The sequence below is a fragment of the Hippocampus guttulatus genome, chromosome 9, assembly GCF_054856545.1.
Source record: "Hippocampus guttulatus isolate MCC_2025c chromosome 9, RoL_Hgut_1.0, whole genome shotgun sequence".
Taxonomy (NCBI): domain Eukaryota; kingdom Metazoa; phylum Chordata; class Actinopteri; order Syngnathiformes; family Syngnathidae; genus Hippocampus; species Hippocampus guttulatus.
In genome coordinates, this window is record NC_141269.1 from 2,030,095 (window position 1) to 2,050,498 (window position 20,404).

The following is a 20,404-nucleotide window of genomic DNA, read 5'->3' on the forward strand; positions in this document are numbered from 1 at the left end:
GTACATAACAAACGATTAAGAATATAATCCTAGATAAGCAAACATCAGGCTACTTAGATACACAATAAAACATAAATAAATAAAATACATTAAAAAAATTAAGATAAAAAAAAATCAAGAAAAATTTACATTTACAAAAATTGATTTCGGTGAGTTCCACTGATTGATGCTCATTTCTTTTTGATAGGTTTGGTGCTTTCATTTAGTTTTTGGAGAAGTTCATCAATCAAATTATTCCACCAGAGATGGAGCTTTTTACAGAGAGATTTTTTAAAATTTAATAGCGAAGTCTTTTCAGTGACAAAATCAGAATAACATGAGGTGACGGTTACCGATAACTAAATCCCTCCCGAAAAAAACCCAATGTCCGTGACGTCACGGTGATTGTTGGGCCAAACCGGAAGTAAAAGGCGTGTATTATGTCGTCGTTATGTGTTTGTTACTCTTTACACGACCGTTCTTTCCGTTCGACGCCATTTTGATGAAACAGCGACGAGGGGACATGTTGTCGCATCACCCCCGTGGTTTTTGTGTGGAGTCATAATTGTTTTTCTTCTTTTTTATATCTTTTTGTTTCCGCGCCCGGGAGGCGAAGGAGCACAACCCGATGGACCAGAAGAGGAAAAAGACACCGTTTCGGGGGTAGCGGAGCCTTATCGTTAGCCATAGCTTGCTAGCTTGGGCCACTCGTTTTCCGGCTTTGTCTGCGTTTGTTCATAAATTGTTGTCGTCTCGGCGAAGGGCTTTGTTAGCCACTTAAATCCCTTTCGTGGACTCGTTTTGTGGACTGTATTCTGAAGAACTGAAGGCGGGGAGGCTCCCCCCTCGACCCAAATCAAACACTGCCTGGACTGCGGTTAGCAACATTAGCTGCTAACACAAGCGGCCTTCCCTTGCGTTCCTCCTCTGCCTCCATATGACTGCTGGTGGCGGACATGGGCGTTAGAACACCGTTCTGCCGGTAGAAGCGAGCTCGGACTACCTTGGGGGGCCCCCTTGGTTGGATTTTCGGGGCGTTGTTTGTGTGTGTCGCTTTGGTTTTGGACTCGAGAGGACTTGACAAAAAGGCACATGGCGCCGTCGATTGGCGCGCCGGCCTCTCATCTCTTGCGTTGGGATTAAACGAGGACTCTGCGTCATTGATCCGCCCTCCATTTTCCCCCTTTTTCTTTTTTTTGTCCAGTGTCTCTCAAGACCAATTTAACGTATTAAAAAAGTTACCAGGTTTGGCTTCCTGTGATTTGAGTGTTGAACGCTGTTTACCCCCCCCCCGTTTGTTTGGTTATCCAACGCCTGTCTCTACTCCACCCCCACCCCGTCCCTAAACCTCTTTCTCTCCCCCAACCCTTGTTGTTATAAAAGAAAAGTGTGGCAAAAATGTCGTGTGTTCACTACAAGTTCTCTTCCAAACTGGACTACAACACGGTCACGTTCGATGGTCTACACATCACCCTCAGTGAGCTCAAGCGGCAGATCATGTCCAGGGAGCGCCTCAAGGCCACAGACTGTGACCTGCAGATCACCAACGCACAGACGCGAGAAGGTGAGTATCGACTCGCTGTACAAGTTGCACATGCTGTGTTTTATTGAATTGGTTGTGTTTACTACGAATGGAAAGTAACAAGTCTTTGTAATGTATTTAATGAGTAACGAGCCTCCAGACGAATGAATGTCATCTCTGCCAAGGTTGTACTGATAACAAAAATACCAAAATCGCCATCTTACTGATTTGATGTTTTGGTATAGATCCTTGAGACATTATCGTGTGTCCTGTTAGGATTGACAATCCCACTCAAAAATGGTAGGCATATGCTAGACCTGAAATTCACCCCCAAAATGGCTGCCCTGAACACCAATGGCCAAAGTAGGTTCGATTACGGTCATGCATTGATAACTAATGACCTGTACTTTTACATTGGTTTAATTTTAATCAAAACACATTTTCAGAAATCTGATTTCCAACAGTTAATATTATCGGACTTTTGTCATCAAGTCAAGTACAACTTTATTGTCAAATGTGCTGCATATGCATACAGCACGGATGAAATTTCTTCCCTCTCGCAAGAAGAGGAGCCGCTGCGGGTGCCCGCTCCGCCATCAAAAGGAAAATTCACATAAAATGACAAAATAATACAAGACAACACATTAGACACAGACAATAATGCAATCTTAACCACTTTCCTGCATACACTTTGTTGTCTGAAGCAGTTATAGATGAAAGAGGAGCAAGTCAAAGTTTCCTTTTCACCAGTGGATCAAAGACGTCATGCTGAAATGTGTGCACGTCTGCTACACGCTAAGCTTGAAAGCAACAAGATGCTGTAGCATCCATTAACGAAAAAGAGGTTGGCTCTTTTCTCCTGTCCCATGTAAATCCGCTTCAATTCCAAACCGCGACTCCCAGTTCAACATACGCATCGCTGACGCTCCTTTCTTCTCGTCGTTGGCTCCTCAAGCCATGCATCCATCCGGCCGTAGACTGTCCAGCAGCACCGACCTTTCCTCTGAACAAAGCGGGGCTGTGAAAATGCTGCCTACTTCAGGCGCGAGACACAAGCGCCCCGGGGCTGTCCAGCAGCGACAGTCAAATGGCGCTGACATTCCTCTCACTCAAAATCAGTGCTGGTACACGCGTGCCCCCGAGAAGGCGCAACCACCAAGCACAGATTATTCTTCTTTGACGAATGTCGTGGCCAAAAATGCTGAAAACAGTCCCCATCAGGTCCACACGATGGAACAACACCATGTGACAAAACAAGACAAAAACAACAAAAAACGCAAGGCTCTTGAAGAGCACTTGCCGACCACTACCTACTCGGGCGCCATCTTGGGGGTGAGGGGTCATGCTCACTGAATGCACAAAAACTATCTTTATGTTGAGGCAAAATGAGACATTTGCAAACATCTAATTTTGGAAAACATTGGTTAGCTTTTTTGCCTTCTTTCTGACATGTTACAGACCAAACCAGAATATGACGAATAATCACGTTGTGGGTTTTATGCACTGTCAAAATGTCCCATTTTTGAAGAAAGCGGTGTATTAAATATAAAAATGTTGATTTTTATCCCAATTCCGGGTTAGAGATCAGAAAAGATAAACTGAGCCCTGGACACTTGTTGCACATAGACTTAAAATTGGGTAAACGCGCCTATCCTGACAAGAGCAACCAACCATTTCAGGGACCCGCGTTTGAATTTGAACATTTTGGGTTGAAGCAACTAATTTGGGGCAGATTACAGAGCCAGGATTTTTTATTATTATTATTTTTTAATCCTGAATACGCCAGCATCACATTGAGATGAAATTGGCCCTACACTACACTAACAGGACACAAGTCTCTCGGGCCCACGCCGAAAACAAAAAAAGTCACTATACATCTACTTAAAAATAATTGAATATACATATACTGTATATGTATAAACATACACACACTGTATGGAATTACTTGACACAATTAAGTAAAATTTTCGCACCATTTTCAGTGTGAAATTGTTGTGATACATGTCAATTTATATTTTAAGTTATTCCCCCAAAATAACTTTTTTTTTTAAAAACAGTTACAAGCCTAAAATTCAAGAAATTGCCCATCTTGCTGTGAAGCCGCTACGTGCTTTCATAAGTGGTATTCTATTTTTTGTCGCATTTTCATCATTTCATGATTTGCCTTTTTTTTTCTCTTTTTTTTTTTTTAAATATATAGAATACACGGATGATGAAGCCCACATCCCCAAGCATTCGTCCGTGATCGTCCGCAGAACGCCGATTGGAGGTGTCAAACCTGCTGGCAGGACGTTCATTGTGTATGTCCTTTTTTTTTTCCGTCTTCCTTATCCTAATGTGATGGTGATGATGAAGGCTGCGGTTACTTACGGATGCCTCCTCATCTGTTGTCTCCGCAGAGATCGTTCTGACACGTCTGTGGCGGGATCGTCGAGACCCGTATGTAACCAAACCAACCCAAAAAAACCCCAAAACAAAGCAAACACACTCCAAAAGCAACACTCACTGCTCCTCTCACTTCTCTCCCCCCACTTCCCCTCCTGACGACATGCTGTCAATTGCGTCGTGCGTGTTTTCTGTTGACAACTCTTGATGTGATTGGGTGGGCGTCATACATCCGAAGGGCTTTTAATTGTTGTTGACAACAAATCAAGAAGCTATTTTCTAATGTTGGACTGTGTTTGCTAGCTTCCAAGTGCGTATGCACTATCCTTGTGTTTCATTACTGAAATGGCTTCTGTAGCCCGATTTTCATTTGGGCAAATATTTGTGTCACATAATCGTAATAATAATATAATGTCATGATAATGACAATGTCACTGTATTTTCTGTGAAAATAACATGTGGTTTATCAGAAACCAATGACGGGGGTGGAGGAAGCGTGGAAGGGATTGAATGTAATTTATGACTGAGTGAATGAGGGGCAGGGATGATGGGGAATCGCAAGTGATTTCTTTGCTCTTTTGATTTAATATTTTGCAGCTTGGAAAAGTTAACCGTGCCGCACTTTGAGTACACTCTTCATGTCAGTCGCATTTGTCAGCTGTTTGCTCCTGTACAAGATGCCTTGTTTTATGGACTGCACATAACCCACGCTCTCTTTCAAAAGGCTCGCCTCTCTGATTTTCCTCATAGAAAAGACACAGACTAGTGTAGGGAGCTAACACCTAATCTTTCTTTTCCCAGCTGCGTTTTAATATGAGTGCCACGTCATTGCTGGTGTAGTTGTCCTGTAAGCTGCAGAAGCCTGTCAATAAAGGTTTTCAAGTGGGTTCTGCATGTCAGAGCCGCTTTTGCACCACATTCCCTGTGTGTTCCCTCCGCCAATGCCCAGTTTACATCCCAACATGCAGGCTACTTTTTTGGTTGTTGTTTTAAAGTCATGTTAAAATGCCTCCTTTTGCGCATGAAAATTGTCTTTTTTTTTTTAAAAGTAATAGTAGTAGTTGACCTTGGCCTGTATGGTGTTGTGCAGTCTAAATGTGGGCATACACTGCACGTTTTTTATTCCCTCCCCGAAGATTGTCACCACACACTGAAAGGAAAGTCAAAGCTATCGATGGCTTTTAAACTGTTGCTGGCTGTCGAAACAGATCAAGACGATGACATTGACGCCTCGTGTTGGTTCCTTACGCTAATGCTCGAAATGGCGCAATTTGCAGGTCTTCCTCGCAGCAGACACAAATTTGTATTCTATTCTTTGGTTTGTCATGTGACCAATTGGTCCTCGCCAGACCAGAATGAGTTCGGTCTGCGCAGTGTATGCCCCGAAAGCTTTTAACATAAAAAAAATTGTCGGCTTAATGCTGCAAAGTCTTCAGTAAGAGTTCTATCAATTTTTAAACATTTATTTTTTAATGTTCATCTTGGTCCAATTTAATGATTCACACTTGGGAATTTTTTTTTTCTTTCATCGCTTCAGAAATGCGTTTTGAGAATAACAGGGAATGGCCACAATCCAGGGGGAAACTGAAAGAGTCGTGTAACACCTTGAATGTTTTGTATTCTGATTCTCCCGCAGACCGACTCCTCACCGTCTATGTCTCTCGCCCAGCTCACCAAGGTAGCGTTTACCTCGACCGCTTTTTAAAAGTACTGCGCAGGTTTTGATTTTGGACCACTGAAAAACCTGCAGCCCCCTACCCTACCCCCCCCCCCCCCCGACCCTTTGTTTTGATCTTGAATCTTCTTTTTGTTGTTGTTGTTGCCCCCCCTCCCCGCTCCCTTGTAGACCGCTAACCTGGTTGACGCAAATGCATCCGAGGAGGACAAGATTAAAGCCATGATGACTCAGTCCAACCACGAATACGACCCTATTCAGTTAGTGTTCATTCACTTACACAGTTGTTGGAATGTTTTGCCCACTTCACGCGCTCACATTGATGCCGGTACCGTTGTTGGATTAAAAGTGACGCGAGGGATGATGTTTTTTTTTTTTTTCCCCCCTGTAGTTACTCCAAGAAGGCAGTCGGACCACCACCGGCTCACTACCTTTGTTTCCGTTGCGGAAAGACCGGTCACTATATTCGGCAGTGCCCCATGCTCCTGGTAATGATAGGATTGGTTTAGAACCAAGTTTTTTGTTTATGTGTGAGATTATTTGCGGGTAATAATTGTATTGTCTGATCAAATCTCAGGTTCAGGATAAGAGCATGGAGGGTCCGAAGCAGGTCAGAACCAGCAAGGGGATTCCTCAAAGTTTCATGGTGAAAGCTGAACCCGGCACCAAAGGAGCCATGTTGACCAGCACCGGCGAATACGCCATACCGGCCATCGACGCGTACGTTCCAAGTCTTGATCTCGACTCATTTGGTGGATTATTTGGCCCTTGGTGGAGGGGGGGGTGTTAAAAAAATGTGTATTTTAATGCAGGGAGGCATACGCGCAGGGCAAGAAGGAGCGGCCGCCGTTCGTTCCGCACGACCAGTCGTCCTCCGAGGACGATTCCGATCCCATCCCCGACGAGCTGCTGTGTCCCATCTGCAACGATCTGATGACGGACGCCGTGGTCATTCCTTGCTGCGGGAACAGCTACTGTGACGAATGTGAGTGTCGAAGGAGTGAACTAAAAATATCCTTTGGGCGGAACGGAGAATTCTGGCAATGGTCAATTGACTTGAAAACCTGGCAGAGAAAAACATAGCTTGATGCCTCTTATATCATAGTGACCCCCATAAGTAGTTAAGAAAATTAAACATTTAAAGTTTAGCCTCATCTGTCAATCTTGTGTGCGATTCAAATTTTGTAGAAATTAAGGACACACGGAAGTGATCCTAAACACTAAAATGGCTGCTTCGAACCAACATCTTTATTTTCAGTTTTGAGCGCGTGTCACGAGACCTATTGCCTGTGTTCTATGACAAAAGACAAGTCCACTTAATGTTTGCCGCTTGTATGAAACGGGTGTCGGGAGCAAATATCTTGTCTCTCAAAATGAGGGCCTGGCCAATTGAATACCTCGATGATGGTCCTTCAAACCTCGGCCGAAATCGTCAGCCGAATGGCCGATGTCTGCTGATTGTTTTTAGTTATATGTACTCAATGACTGCAGTTGTACACAAGTAACACTGGTCTCATGATTTCCTGTACATGTTCATCATCGGGGGACGCACCAAATAGTCTCAACCCCCCATATGGTTCAGAACAGAGAAAATTGGTTGTTTTTAGGTCAATTTGTCCTTTCAAGACTCTTCATCTAACTTTGGCCTGCAATTTGTTTTCAAGCGGTCCAGTTGGGGCAATAGGATGTGAAAAAGTTGTTTTTCTTTCTTCTTTTTTCCAGGTATCCGGACGACCTTGTTGGATTCTGAGGAGCACGTTTGCTTCACGTGCAAACAGTCGGATGTGTCGCCTGACAACCTCATCGCCAACAAGTTCCTTCGACAGGTAACCTTTGCCCAACGCTTTGTTTGATGCCCCTTTGTGCTTCTACGGGTGGCTTAAATTGTCCCGCTTTTTGCCGCGCAGGCCGTGAACAACTTCAAGAATGAAACGGGCTACACCAAACGCGGGCGCAAACAAATCCAGCCTTCGGCCCCCCCTCCTCCGCGGCCTCACCTCCTGAACAGGCCTCTCCTATCCAGGCAGCAGGACCCTCTGATAGCCAACATCTCCCAGCCGCCGCCTCTGTCTGTTCCTCACGCTCCCGCAACTGCGAGCGTGACAGCCCCTCAGGCTCAGACCCCGCCCGCGGCACCTCCCGCCCCCAACACCCCCACCCCTACGCCTTCGCCGCCTCCTCAAGCTGACGTCACTGAGGAAAGAAAGAAAGAAGCCTCTCCAGTTCCGCTGCCCGTCGTGGACCACGGTTCTCCTCGGGTCTCTGGCGGTCAGGACGAGCCGCCCCCGCCGGGGTAAGTTAGACAGACTCTGCGGCACTGAAAACGTAAACTAAACGTAAATTTATCTCGGCTTTTTATCTGATAGGGAGACTGAGCCGCTGCCGCCCATTGTGAAGCCAGGCCTGCCCAAAAACCCAGAGAGCAGATCACAGGTGAGTCTGTCTGGACCCGCAAGGAAATCTCATTTCCCCAGCGTCATGTTTAGGCTGGTCGATGATGAGAAGTAATCTTTCTCTTTAAAAAAAAAACAAAAAAATCAGTTTATACTCCTCCATCTGTCAAGTGTGTGTGCTTCAAATCTGGCAGCATTTGAAGGGAGGAATCCCATAGTGCTCGAGGAATTGCTTGCAGCAATTTTGTCGATATTGTAAATTGTTATTTTTTATAATTTATTATGTAGTCCTTTATTCTCCCCCACACACCTCCAAAATGTCATTGTACTCGAGTATTTGCTTCATAAAATTTTGCATCATTGATTCAAACTGGCATCTGGCGTAAACAATTTTCCAATGGCCCTTTAAAAATTTTTGTGGTTGTCGTACTCTGGGAACTTGGTTGGGCAGAAGCTTCGTTTGCAGCAACGCAGTTTTCAAACGGGCTCTTAAAAATCGTGAGGGTTCCTAGTACATCGTTTTGAGAGTAAAGGAGTCATTGAAACAGCCCCCGCACCCCTAAATGATGAGGTTGGCTTTTATCTCAAAGTAACCATGTTTGCGTTTCTGTAGGCCTACAATTTGCCCCTCCTTGGCACGGCTCCACCCTCAAGGCTGCCCTCTCACCTTTCAGGTAAGAAATCCACTCGCTGCTTTCAAGTGTTTCTTGTGATTGCCATAGGAAACCCGGTCCGAGCAATGACCGATTGTGTGTTTTGCTGTGTTCAGGCCCACATTCCCGGCCTCAGCAACCTCCCAGGGACAGGGGGGGAAGACACTGGGAAAGGTGAGCACACTCTTAAAGGCACGGGTGTCAAAACCAGGCGATATCATGAAATAGATTGTCTTTGATGAAGTCCTCTGCTAGTATCGTGGTCATTTTAAGTGATTGAGAAGTTCGACAAGGTTTGCCAGTCGAAGAAGTTGACCATCATTAATGGGGTGGCTTCTGACACAAACACACCATTTAAGATTTTCATTCAAGTACATCTGCGAGCTGATGCACGCTCCAAACAATACAGGTGTCCATTTTGATTGAATTGTAAATGTATTTACATTTTTCCTGTCGATTCTTTTGTTTGAATGTGATTTTTGGGGATGGTAAATGTACTGCTCGCAATTTGCATTTGGCACATATGTTTAACTTATGCTGAATCTTCTGAGGTCTTACAGAAGCAGAGGCGAGCCACCCTCCACCCACCTGCAGACGGCCCAACTCCCTCTTCCCACTCCCCCCCTCTACGTGTCGCCCTCCCTGTACCCGCCGCCGCCGCAGCCATACGCCCCCCTGTACGCCGCGGGGCCCGGCCTCCTCCCGCCACCGACGATGGGTTACCAGCCTCAGCCCATGTACGCCCCCGGCCCAGCGGGCGTCAACCCTCCCTGGGGGGCTCCCAGCGGCCAGCCCCCACTCCTCCCCTTGGCCTCCCCCCTCAATCAGCCTCCACTCTCCAAAGAAGATTTCTACAGGCAGCGGCACCATCGACAAGACAAGTGAGTAGTTAGGACGACTACGAGCAATAATCCTAGTTTAACTTTAAAATGATACCCTAATTTAAAATTGTTTCACATTTGAAATACTTGCCCTGTTTTAAATTTTTTATTTGAAAACCCAATCCTTGTTTGAAACCCTCACTCGGAATCCGAACTCTGGCCTGAATCCCTAATTTGAAATCGGGGAAAATGGCACTGAGGACCAATTGATTAGTCCTCGAGCAAGAACGCCTTTGCTGATCACATGACGCCGGAAAGATATCGATGAGCTCATTTTGTTCGATTTTAACAAATGCCACCTTTTGACTTTACAGCATTACGTCCAAGCTTGACGAGTTCACAAAAGACTTCCACAAGGAGCTGATGAAGTACCGAAATGCACCAAAGAGGCAGAGACCTTCGTATTCTAGGTAACTTCATTTGTCAGTGCCTCAATCCTTACGAACCTTCTCGCTGTAATCTTAGAGCGACGTTTCTCAACATTTATAGAGCCATGGTGCTTATTCTACGTGACAAAAATCTTAGGGAACATTACCCAAAAAACGTCACAACACACACACACAGAGTTGTTCTTATCTCAATTTACATTTTGTGTCAAACATCGCCTACACAGGTTGGAAGAACAGAATAACAATACACGTAACAGACACACCTGTCACTGTATGCCGCTGGCATAGATAAATGAGATAAGATCCACCATTTGTTGGAAAGAATTTTCAGATGATTGAAGTGAAAATTTCCCACAGCACATCTTGATATCAAGTGAACGTGTTGGCGGTCCTTGCAAACATTTTAGCTAGAGCTCATTTTGCTTTCTTTCTCTGCTTCTTAACCAGGTCCCGATCATATAGCCGTTCTCCGTTCAGCCGCTCGTACACTCGCTCTCGCTCCAGGTCCAGGTCCAGATCACGGTCTTACTCGTACACCCCAAGCCGTTCCCGCTCACGTTCCCGCTCCCACGGGCGCCCGTATCCCCGCTCACCTTACTCCCGACGCAACGGACGCAGCTACGGACGCTCTCGATCCAGATCCCGTTCCCGCTCGAGGTCGTATAGCTACCGGCGCTCCGGTTCGCCGCCCGCCTTCCGCAACGCCGCTTGGGAGGGGACGGAAGGTGCGCCGCCGTTCCGTTCCAGGTCTCACTCCCGCTCTCCGGGCGGTTTCCGGAACCGCAGCCCCGGCGGACGAAAACCGCCACCGCGGGAATTGCCGCCTTATGACCTGAAGGGTCTTAGCCCCGGCAGTCATGACCAGTGGGAGCGAGATAGCTACCGGCAATGGGAGCGGGAGTACAGGGAATGGTACAACAAATATTACAAAGACTATGAGAACCAACACCAGGCGATGTATCAGAGGGGCCGCAGTAGCAGGGACAGGGAGCGAGAAAGGGACAGGGACAGGGACCGAGAGCGGGACCGAGAGCGAATGTCCCCGCTCCACCGGGAGTACTCCCCCCAAGGCAGAGGAAGAAGAGGTCGAGATGACAAAGTGCCACCGATTCAGAATCCTCCATCGTCCTCGTCGTCGTCAACAAAGACAAATGCCAAGCTCCTGAAGACCAAGAAAGTGAAAAAGAGGAAATCCGGAGAGGACGGGGAGCAGCAATCGCAGCATCCTGTAGACCGGGGCGACGCCACGCCCGTCAGAGACGAACCCATGGATGACATCCTGTCACCAAACAAGACGCCCCCTGTCTCCTCCAAGTCGGCCTCATCCACTGGCAGCTCCAAGGCTCCTGCCTCCAAAAGTGCCACAACACCCTCGAGAACCTCGCTCAAGTCCACGCCCAAGACCGACAAGAATAAGAAGGAGAAGAGTCAGAAAATAAAACCCAAAGCCAAGACGGATGCTTCCAAAGTCAAAAGCGACAAAGTTAAGAAGAAGACTAGTGAACCTGTGGTGACCAAAAAGAAGGAGCCCTCATCTGCAGCACCGGCGGCAACGACGGCGGCGGCGGCGGCTGCTGCCGCTGCGAAGACTTCAAAGACCAGCAAAACCAAGCCCGAAGAGACCCACAACTCAAGTGTGCCTAAAAAGGAAAAGTCTAAAGTTGGTTCTGTAAGACCACCCCTCCTAAAGACACCCCCACTGTTCTCCCAGGGCCTCCCTCTGCCGCATCCGTCCCTCCACGAGAACCTTCGGCCTGGTAACGACAACCGGGGCCGAAGAGACCCCCTGCATGGTGGTGGCCTCATCCCCCTGCCCCACCAAGTGCTCCCCTACCTCCACCGCCCTCCCCCGCGGTTGGGTGAGGAGGGCCGCTCCTTACTCGGGTCTCCGCCCGGAAAACTCCGGAGATTGGACGGACCTGGGATTGGAGTCGAGGTCTTCTCGCACCTGCATGAACCTCATCAGTCGCCGCTCCAGAGATTCTCCCACCCTTCCGACAGACCCGGTCTTCTTCCTGTCCTGGTGGGCCGTGAAATCGTCTGGGCGGACAAAGACCGAGGTGCCATCAGGCCTCTCATGGACTTACCGGTGGGTCTTATCACAAGAACATCCACGAAACGGCGTTCACGCACCATCGGCGTTAGAGTTTGGTTCAGCCGAGCTGCACATATGCTCTTCAGGTGCCAAAATGTAAATTGTAATGTAGACTCTTTAAATTTCGTCCGGGATCCGCACATGTATCTACTTTTTAATGCGAGGGAAACCCCCACACCGAATGGGGAAAAATGTTGCGCGCCCACTGCTCATTTTATTGTGCACTCCACATGACCAATGCAGCATACCTCACCAAATGCGAAGTCTGACATAGCACCAAGATGACGTACGTGAGAGACTCAACCCAACTTTTATTTGGCAAGCACTTGAAAACGACTACAGTTGTATTCAAATTGCTATAAATGAAGTCAGTCAGACTAAAAATAAAGACAGTTAAAATGACCAAAAACAAAATGGTAAACACAATAAAACACAAACAATGCTGAGTCGAAAGCCAAAGAATAAGAAATGTAGGCTGACCCGAGGCAGGCACCTGGCAGGTACATTGAGGTGAAGGAGCCCATGTGGGGGAGACCATTTCAAGATTTAAAACAAGATTTTTACTGTCAAGTCTACAATGTACAGGGAGCCTGTGTGGAAGACAGGCCAGAATGTGAGTTACATCCCCCCCTCCCTTCGAGCTCCAGTTACGAAGTGAACCGCAGAATTTTGGACCAACTGGAGATGCTTGAGGGGAGGACCGGCTAACTCGAAAATAAAATGCATTTGGGTCACTCAGCTGAAATGTTCACCTCAAAGGCTTTAAAGGCATAGAATCATATATCATGCAGCAGGGGATATAGAACCCGCCACAAATTGTGAGTTGCCCCCCCCCCCCCCCACGCCCAAACAAAGCTAAGGTGTCTCATTAAGTCAACCTAACATGGAGCGTCTTTGCTGTCTACATCCAGGTGAAGCCAGTGACCCAGAGAAGCATCCCCCCGAACAGAGACCTCGGAAAAAAAGACAATCCCATCTCGGACCGATCATCTTCGGGCACCGAAAAGACGACCGCAGACCGATCGGGTGCCGCCAACAACCCGGAGGCGGACAAACCTGCCAGCAATTCCGAAGGAATCGACGTAAAGGAGCGCTCATCTTCTGATGGGGCGTCCAACAAAGAAAAGGCTGGGGAGAAGTCATTTGTGTCGGATAAAGACTCGGGAGTGGACAGAGAGCGGGAAAGTAACTGGAGAATGGACAGGGAGCGGGAGAGAGGTTCCGAACGGGGGCGGGAAAAAACCTCGCGCTCGGACAGGGAGCGGGAAAAAGGTACGGCGTCGGACAGAGATCAGGAAAAAGCTTCGGGGTCTGACAGAGATCGGGAAAAAGCTTCGGGGTCTGACAGAGATCGGGAAAAAGCTTCGGGGTCTGACAGAGATCGGGAAAAAGCTTCGGGGTCTGACAGAGATCGGGAACGGGGTTCAGACAGAGACCGAGATCGGGAAAAGGCTTCGGATCGAGACCGAGACAAAACTTCTGAGCGAGATCGGGCTAAAGCTTCTGACAGAGACCGAGAAAAGACTTCAGACCGCGAACGCGCGAAAGTGTCCAGTTCAGACAGAGATCGTGCAAAAGTTTCAGACAGAGAGCGAGAGAAAGCCTCGAGTTCCGATCGGGATCGAGAAAAGGCTTCGGGAGCCGACCGGGAGAGGACTTCTGAGAAAGAGCGCGACAGAACGTCTGGATCGAGCTCCAAGAGGGTCTCGGCGGTGAAAGACGCCGACGTGGGTGAAAAGCTGCAGAAGACGGAGCGCAAAAGCTCCGGAAGCGCCGCCGGCAGATCCGTCTGCTTGGACAAAATGACCATCGCGGAGAAATCGGCCATCGGCAAGAAGCAGGGACACAACCAAGAGAAGCCGAGCGCCGCCTCCAAGGAGGCCGCGGACAAAGCGGCAAAATCTGACCGGTGCATACGACAAAGTCTTGTTTAGTTGGATTTTATTATCTAATTTTTGAACGCCTGTTTGATGCTTGACTTGCCTTCACAGTAGCGTTTCCAAGGAGAGAACCCCGAAGACTGCGTCCACTGTGAAAAAAAACGATGCCCCTCCCAAAGACGGTAAGCAAATTCTGTGGTGTGTCAAAGTACACTTTTTTATTTTATTTTATTTTTAAATACCATCAAAACTATGGACTCTTGAGTCAAAATTTTGGGAATGTTCAACCATGATAGAATGGCTTGAGATTTTTTTTTTTTTTTTGTCCAATGACTCCAATCATTTCTTTGCAGCGAAAGAAGGGGAGACGAAAACGGTGAGAACCAAGCCCAAGATTAGCCGCAAGGTCTTGTCGTGTCAACCTGCCGCCGCCGCCAGGTAAGGGGTCCATGTGCTGAGAGGTGTTTTTTCTTTTTTTAAAGCAGCGACTGAATTTCCGTCCTCGTTCCTCCGCCTCCTTTTCAAGTCGCGCCACTCAAGAGCCCAAGCTGCCCTCTAGGGAGAAGGAAGAAGAGGAGAAGAAGAGAGACACGTCAGCCACTTCGGATCAGGCGACGCCGTCGATCCCCCCAAACGCTGGGGAGCAGCTCCTCATTCAGGCGCCTCCTCGCTCCAAGTGGGAGCGAGAGGATGATGAAGAGGAGGAGGAGGAGGAGATGCAACAGGTGGCGGCAGTGGTCGCGGCTCCGCAAGAGCTTCCCAAAGCGCCGTCACCCGCGCCGCAGAAGAGTGAGGCCGCCCGAGCCGATAAGAAGGTCGCGGTCAAGGAGGACAAGAAAAAGCCGTCGAAGGACGAGAGCAAAGGCGGCAAACCCGCCGCCAAAGTCAAGATCGTCCGAGAGGAGAGGAAGGCGCCTCGAGCGGAAAGGCCATCGAAAGCCGAGGGAAGGGAAACAAAGGAGGAGGACAAGAACGGTAGCGGCGCGGAGCCCAGGCGGCAGCGCCTGTGTTCGGACCTGGCCCGCGAGACGGACGAGGCCGCCTTCGTACCGGACTACAGCGAGGGCGACGACGCCTCCGACAGCAGCCACTCGGGCAGCCAGCGTTCCAACAGCAACCGCAGCGATTCGCCCTCTGCCGCCTCTGGCGGCGGCGGCGGCGGCGACAAGAAGAAGAAAAAGAAACACAAGAAGCACAAGAAACACAAAAAGCACAAGAAGCACAAAGTGACGGACAAGGAGGGCGGCGAGCACAAGCATAAACACAAGAAGAAGAAACACAAGAAGAGCAAAGAGAAGGACTCGGAGGAAACCAATGCTGACGACGAAGAGCCGCGAGGCATCGCCGGAACGGAGACCCCCAAGCCTTGATGCTGCTTGGAATTTAAAAGACGGAGAGTGATGAGTGAGTGAGAGAGAAAAAAAAAGACATCAAACAACGCTGCGATTGAAGTGCCAGGAGTAGCGGAAACCCGGACCTCCAGACTTTGACGCTTCAAAATCAAAAGTACAAAGACGAGAGGAAGTTGAAGCGCCACGAGGCATAAACTGGATCACATCCATCCGAAACTTTTCAACTAAATGATTTATCATGACGACAACGGGCATGTCAAAGTTGAGGAGGAGCCAAAAGCCGCGCCTCCGACCTTGACGCCACTTTGCAAATCCATTCACTCAGGGATGCTTGGAAGCTTCACGTCTCGCCGCCCGTCGTTTCACCGTGTAGAAAACCAGCAAGTCTCGCTTCCTTCCCTCCCTCCGTGCGGAACTTGCTCACTTCCCCTGTGAAGGATCTCGCGCGTGTAAATATTCGTCGCCGCACTTTGATGGCTTCTCCCACGTTTTAGGGCGGTTTTCCTCGCTTCGCCGGGATCTGAATCAACGGCGCGCACTTGTAAATATTCTTTGGCACACTTAGACGACTAAGCCGGCATTTCGGGGCAGTATTCCGCATTGTGACGAAGCGATTGTGGCGTCGTCATTCGGGGACACGTTTTGTTTGCGTTGTGGCCATTTGGCTTGAATGGGAAAACAAATCTGTGGTCCACTTTTTTTTGTGTGTGTGTGTGTGCAATCACGCTACACTGGATGCAAGAAAAGGAAAAAAAAATCCACACACCCGCAGTGCGTTTAGTGGAGTTGAGTGTATTTCCTTGGTAGTTTTTCCTCGGTCTGATTATGAAATGGACAGAAAGTGAAGATTCTCACGGATCATTTGTTCCCCTTTGTTTATTTTTTTAATTAAAAACATTGGACCCTGAAAATCTATTTTTGGTTTTATTTAACATTACCTGTCTCGAGTATGAACCTGACCCAAATTTCACGGCGTCCATCTTAAAACAAATTGTGAGATCAAAATCGGACTTATTTTTCATCTTCTGTTTCCTCTAAAATAGTACGACACATTTAAGCCACATTATTTTTTTTTCCTTTAGTGGCTTCTAGGCTAAAAAGAAAGCTTACGAAAGCCTTTTATTGAACAATGATTTGTGTCAAATATATTGAGGGGAATTAAAAATTCCCTCATTTTCTATTATGCATGAACACTTTCACGATCACTTTTGTTTCCTGGCACGTCAAATGCTTTTGGTTACTTGCCTGCGAAAAACAAAACTAAGAAAAGAAGAAACATGCTCTTCATTTCGACAGTGATCTCATTTCATTTGGATACTCCAAACATGGACGTGAGGTAGAGAATTAAACCAAATATGTCCATTATGTGGATATATACAGTATACAATGTACATTTTAAAGATTTCTTCAAAAACTTGTGTGTGAGAATTGGAAGGTTTGAACGCGGTCATACTTGATCAAATCTCGAACAGTGGATGCAAACTCTGTTGAAAAAGTTTTTTCTCATTGCCCTCAGTGATGTGTTCCTCGAGCCGGTCCTTGGCCTCGAGGACCGGCTCGAGGACCGTCAGTGATGTGTTCCTCGAGCTGGTCCTTGGCCTCGAGGACCGCAGGTCGGTCCTTGGCCTTCCGGTCCTCTGACACAACGAGGGATTTGAGCCTCTAATCCTTCGACCACAGATATAAAGTGGGCCAGAGGACCGCAAAAATCATGAAGAAATCAAACAAAATCATGTTCACCATGTTGATGACTTTATCTGGTGCTTTAAGAGGGGTGGGGCTGCCACTCACAGGTGACAGTCAGTACAACGTGTAAAGAGCGGCATCACTGTTAATTTCAATCACGGTTCCTTCCGTTCGCGATCGGCAGTTTAAATAGCGTGTAAAGCCTTTCTGTAACAGTGGTGTCTTTTATTTAGTTATTTTTGCACAGTCGTCACGTTTGTGTGGTCGCACTACAATGTTTGTTTGAACCAAGTAATTTGCATGACAGCTGAAGTCAATAATGCCAGCACTTCACTTCCGGGTTTGGCCGTTGGGATTTGGAGTCCTTTTGCTCCATTCCAGTTATGTTTGCTGAATGCTTTCTCATGTTTGGAATAATGAATATTGATAATACATAGTTTAAAATCATGGTTGATTTAATTATTTATTATTATTGTGAAGTTGAATGTATTAAATTAATTGATGTAGTTTTAGTGGGAGTGGTAATAATAGTAGTACTCAGAGAATGTTTAGAGATCAGCCATCTCGTTACCTCTGCGTCCCGCGTCCTAGACGCATAATTTTCCCACGGGACGCACAGTTCCAATTAATGTGCGTTTTTGGGACGCAAGGAAATTTCTCAGTCAAAACAAACCAAAAAAAAGCTACAGCAAGCCTGAGGATTTCACGGTAACAATCGTTACCGGTAGCCTGTCGTTTCCGTGGCGTCATTTTCACGTACCGAAAAATAGTTGAACTATAAAAGTCACCGCACACAAGTTGACTGCGTGATCAACGCGATTTCACTGCGCCTGTATGTGTTTGTGATGTGGTGTGGTGTGTGAGTGTGTTTCTTCTAATTTACTTTCGTTTTGTTTTGTTTTCAGTGTTGTGGGGGAGGGGGGCGCAACAGATGACGTTCTGTGCGCATGCGGGTTGCTATTTTAGTCCGCAAACTGAGGAATCGCGCGGATGAAAGTTTGAGATGGCGGCGAAAAAAACCTCACCACGGTCTACTAATTACGATATTTAAGAAATGGGAATGCTTGTCTGATTTTTCGTATGAATCGTCCAAAGGGCGTATCACTAAACTCACCTGTGACGTATGCACAGAACGCGAGAGCGAGATACGACGCGAGGCACGATTACGAGGCAAATTGGTCATTACATTTGTAGGCTAATCGCTGTGAAAAATATTATGAAACGGTATTGTTTATTCTATAATTTACTGGTTGTAGCATGGTAACTTTATCAATAAAACATTCGTCACAAAGTGTAGTAATGCTAATGTTAACTGTTGGTAGAACTAATGATGACGTGTGTTAAATTCTTTCGTCAAATTGATCGTAGATCACACATGCATCGTCTTGGGAAGAGGATGTTAAGCCACATCAATACTTACCTGTATTAATGATTACCAGTCAATTAATCTTTGCAGTGTGAAATTGGAAAAAATAAATGAGTACACCAGTTTTTGATCCATTTATTTTTTGGAATAAACCTGGAGTACACAGCTGCTGATGTAATGTTCATTGTTAATGCATAGTTTTCAAACATTGACCCTTGAAACATACTTTTGAGTTTCGGAATTCTTGATTATCAATATCAGTCAAAATAGAAAAATGGGTTCCCATGATGAATGTTTACGGAACCCAACATTTGTTATCGTGGTTTCCCATTGGGTAATCCGACGGAACCGAAAAACGGTTACCATGAATTTCCGAAATCCTCAGGCCTGCTCCTGAATCATTTAAATTTTTGCAGCATTTGTTTATCATTGTATGTATATGTTGTTGTTTGTGTTATTATCATATGCAATTGAATAAGTAGACCCTTTCAGAATTTGAAATTTGGGACTCTCTCAATGCATAATGGGACTTATACTTTTCTGATCAGCGAGTCCCTGGGACTCGGTGCCGGTAAACTGTAAAATTATCACTTGAGCGCTTTTTCTGCAGTCAGTGATTGACTTCTATGCAAAGTCATTTCTCAACTTGTCTTCCGTGCCATGTGATGCCTGTTGAGTGTTGATTTACTACATATTAAGAAACTACTGCACTAAAACATTAATTCATAAATGTACCGGTATATCATATGATTTTATTTTTTTTCTCAGTATAAATAACACGTACCCTGACTGTTCTACTCTTTGAATAAAAACACTTCATTCAAGCGTTAGGGAGTGCAAAGGGTTATGATGGAGGGGTGTTGCAAATCATGAAGACCTGCCAAGTGGTATGATAGCATTGTTTTATACATGTCCTCGGCTAGTTTCAAAATCAGTCCTTGGTCCTTGGCCTTGGCCTCGGAGGCAAGTCCTTGGTCCTTGGCCTTGGCCTCGGAAAATTTCTCAAGTCCTTGGCCTTGGCCTTGCCTCGGAAGATTTTCCAAGTCCTTGGCCTTGGCCTCGGGTTGCCGGTCCTTGGACACAACACTGATTGCCCTAAAGTATTTTTGCTTAAAAAAAAACAGTACAGTACTTGATTTTTGTCGGAAAGTGCTATAGAAATCCATTAGCATTTCAAACAGACGAAAATACTAAATAAAAAAGACAGAAGCACTTACTTAAAAAAAATCAAGACAGTATCCAACTTTCCAGTTCAAATTCCTTGTTGGCATTTCCAGTTAGACGAGAAATAGAAATCAAAATAGTTAATAACAAATCGACATTTGTTAAATCACGTTTATATCGAAACGACTGCAAATGAGTCATACGGTCCGATATTTCCTGGATAATGGGTCCCACTTTGTCCAATTAAAAAAAAAAAGGAGGGGGCGGGGACCCATGTGCAGTGAACGCTTGCTGGCCACTGTGCGGCGCTGTGAGCCTTGATAACAACGTCATCTCAACGGAGGAGGCACCGAAAGGGCTGAGCAGATGGATTCCCTCCTCAACAGTCGGCTTAGTGTCCACGTTCGCGTCACGTATGTCAGGTCAACGTTAATGGACGCGGCACACGCACACAAGATTAATTTGTGATTTTTAACCCCTGCACAGATAGCATCCATTATTCCAGTCCTTCCGTAACAATGATCAGAACCGCGATTAATGTGTGCGTCCGCGGCCCCAGACATGCACACGTGTGCGTCCATGTGTATTCTTTCCACTGACATCACTTCCTGTCGTCAAGGCTAAAGGTTGCTAAGCAACTTGGCACTCTGTTAGAAAAGATGCTTCGCACTCTATTGTGCCACCCCTTCTTGAGTGTTAGTTTGTCCCCCCCCCCCCCCCCACCCCAACATCCTCCATCCATCTTCTGTAGCTTAGCCTGCGAGGACATTTTTCAAAATGGAGCCCTCAAAGCCAGTTTCGCTTAGCCACATGAAATTTGGGAGACCTGTCTTTCAAAAGCAGACCCACAAAAAATGTGTAAATGAGTCACAAGGAGTTTTCCGTTTAGATTAGAGGTGGCCATTTGGGGTCCTTTGGAGTTTTGAAAAGAATTCTGCCCCCCAAAGCCAGCTGCTCGTATAGACATGTCTAGACCCACAAAGT

The 20,404-nt window shown here is 46.7% G+C and overlaps 1 protein-coding gene across 3 annotated transcripts; it reads left to right on the forward strand.

Moving 5' to 3' along the window:
- Nucleotides 1-438: 438 nt before the first annotated feature.
- On the forward strand, nucleotides 439-19,086 carry LOC147199773 (uncharacterized). 3 transcript variants are annotated; one of them, XM_086119434.1, is made up of 20 exons: nucleotides 439-1,543; nucleotides 3,702-3,801; nucleotides 3,901-3,940; nucleotides 5,523-5,564; nucleotides 5,733-5,821; nucleotides 5,953-6,049; nucleotides 6,139-6,281; nucleotides 6,374-6,546; nucleotides 7,284-7,387; nucleotides 7,469-7,854; nucleotides 7,928-7,994; nucleotides 8,568-8,628; nucleotides 8,724-8,781; nucleotides 9,159-9,488; nucleotides 9,803-9,898; nucleotides 10,325-11,966; nucleotides 12,884-13,881; nucleotides 13,964-14,034; nucleotides 14,206-14,290; nucleotides 14,379-19,086. In XM_086119434.1, the coding sequence occupies exons 1-20, from the start codon at nucleotides 1,378-1,380 to the stop codon at nucleotides 15,220-15,222; spliced, it is 5,592 nt and encodes a 1,863-aa protein (XP_085975560.1). In that variant the 5' UTR covers nucleotides 439-1,377; the 3' UTR covers nucleotides 15,223-19,086. The 3 variants fall into 3 exon arrangements, with proteins under 3 accessions (XP_085975560.1, XP_085975561.1, XP_085975562.1); XM_086119435.1 differs by having other exon boundaries at nucleotides 13,967-14,034; XM_086119436.1 differs by having other exon boundaries at nucleotides 9,168-9,488.
- Nucleotides 19,087-20,404: the final 1,318 nt, after the last annotated feature.

Bases quoted from the DNA above. Each gene is read 5' to 3' on its own strand.
- LOC147199773 (XM_086119434.1), top strand. From the start codon at position 1,378: ATGTCGTGTGTTCACTACAAGTTCTCTTCCAAACTGGACTACAACACG. The intron at 3,802-3,900 runs GTATGTCCTTTT...TTGTCTCCGCAG, and splicing joins GCTGGCAGGACGTTCATTGT to AGATCGTTCTGACACGTCTG. The intron at 7,995-8,567 runs GTGAGTCTGTCT...GCGTTTCTGTAG, and splicing joins ACCCAGAGAGCAGATCACAG to GCCTACAATTTGCCCCTCCT.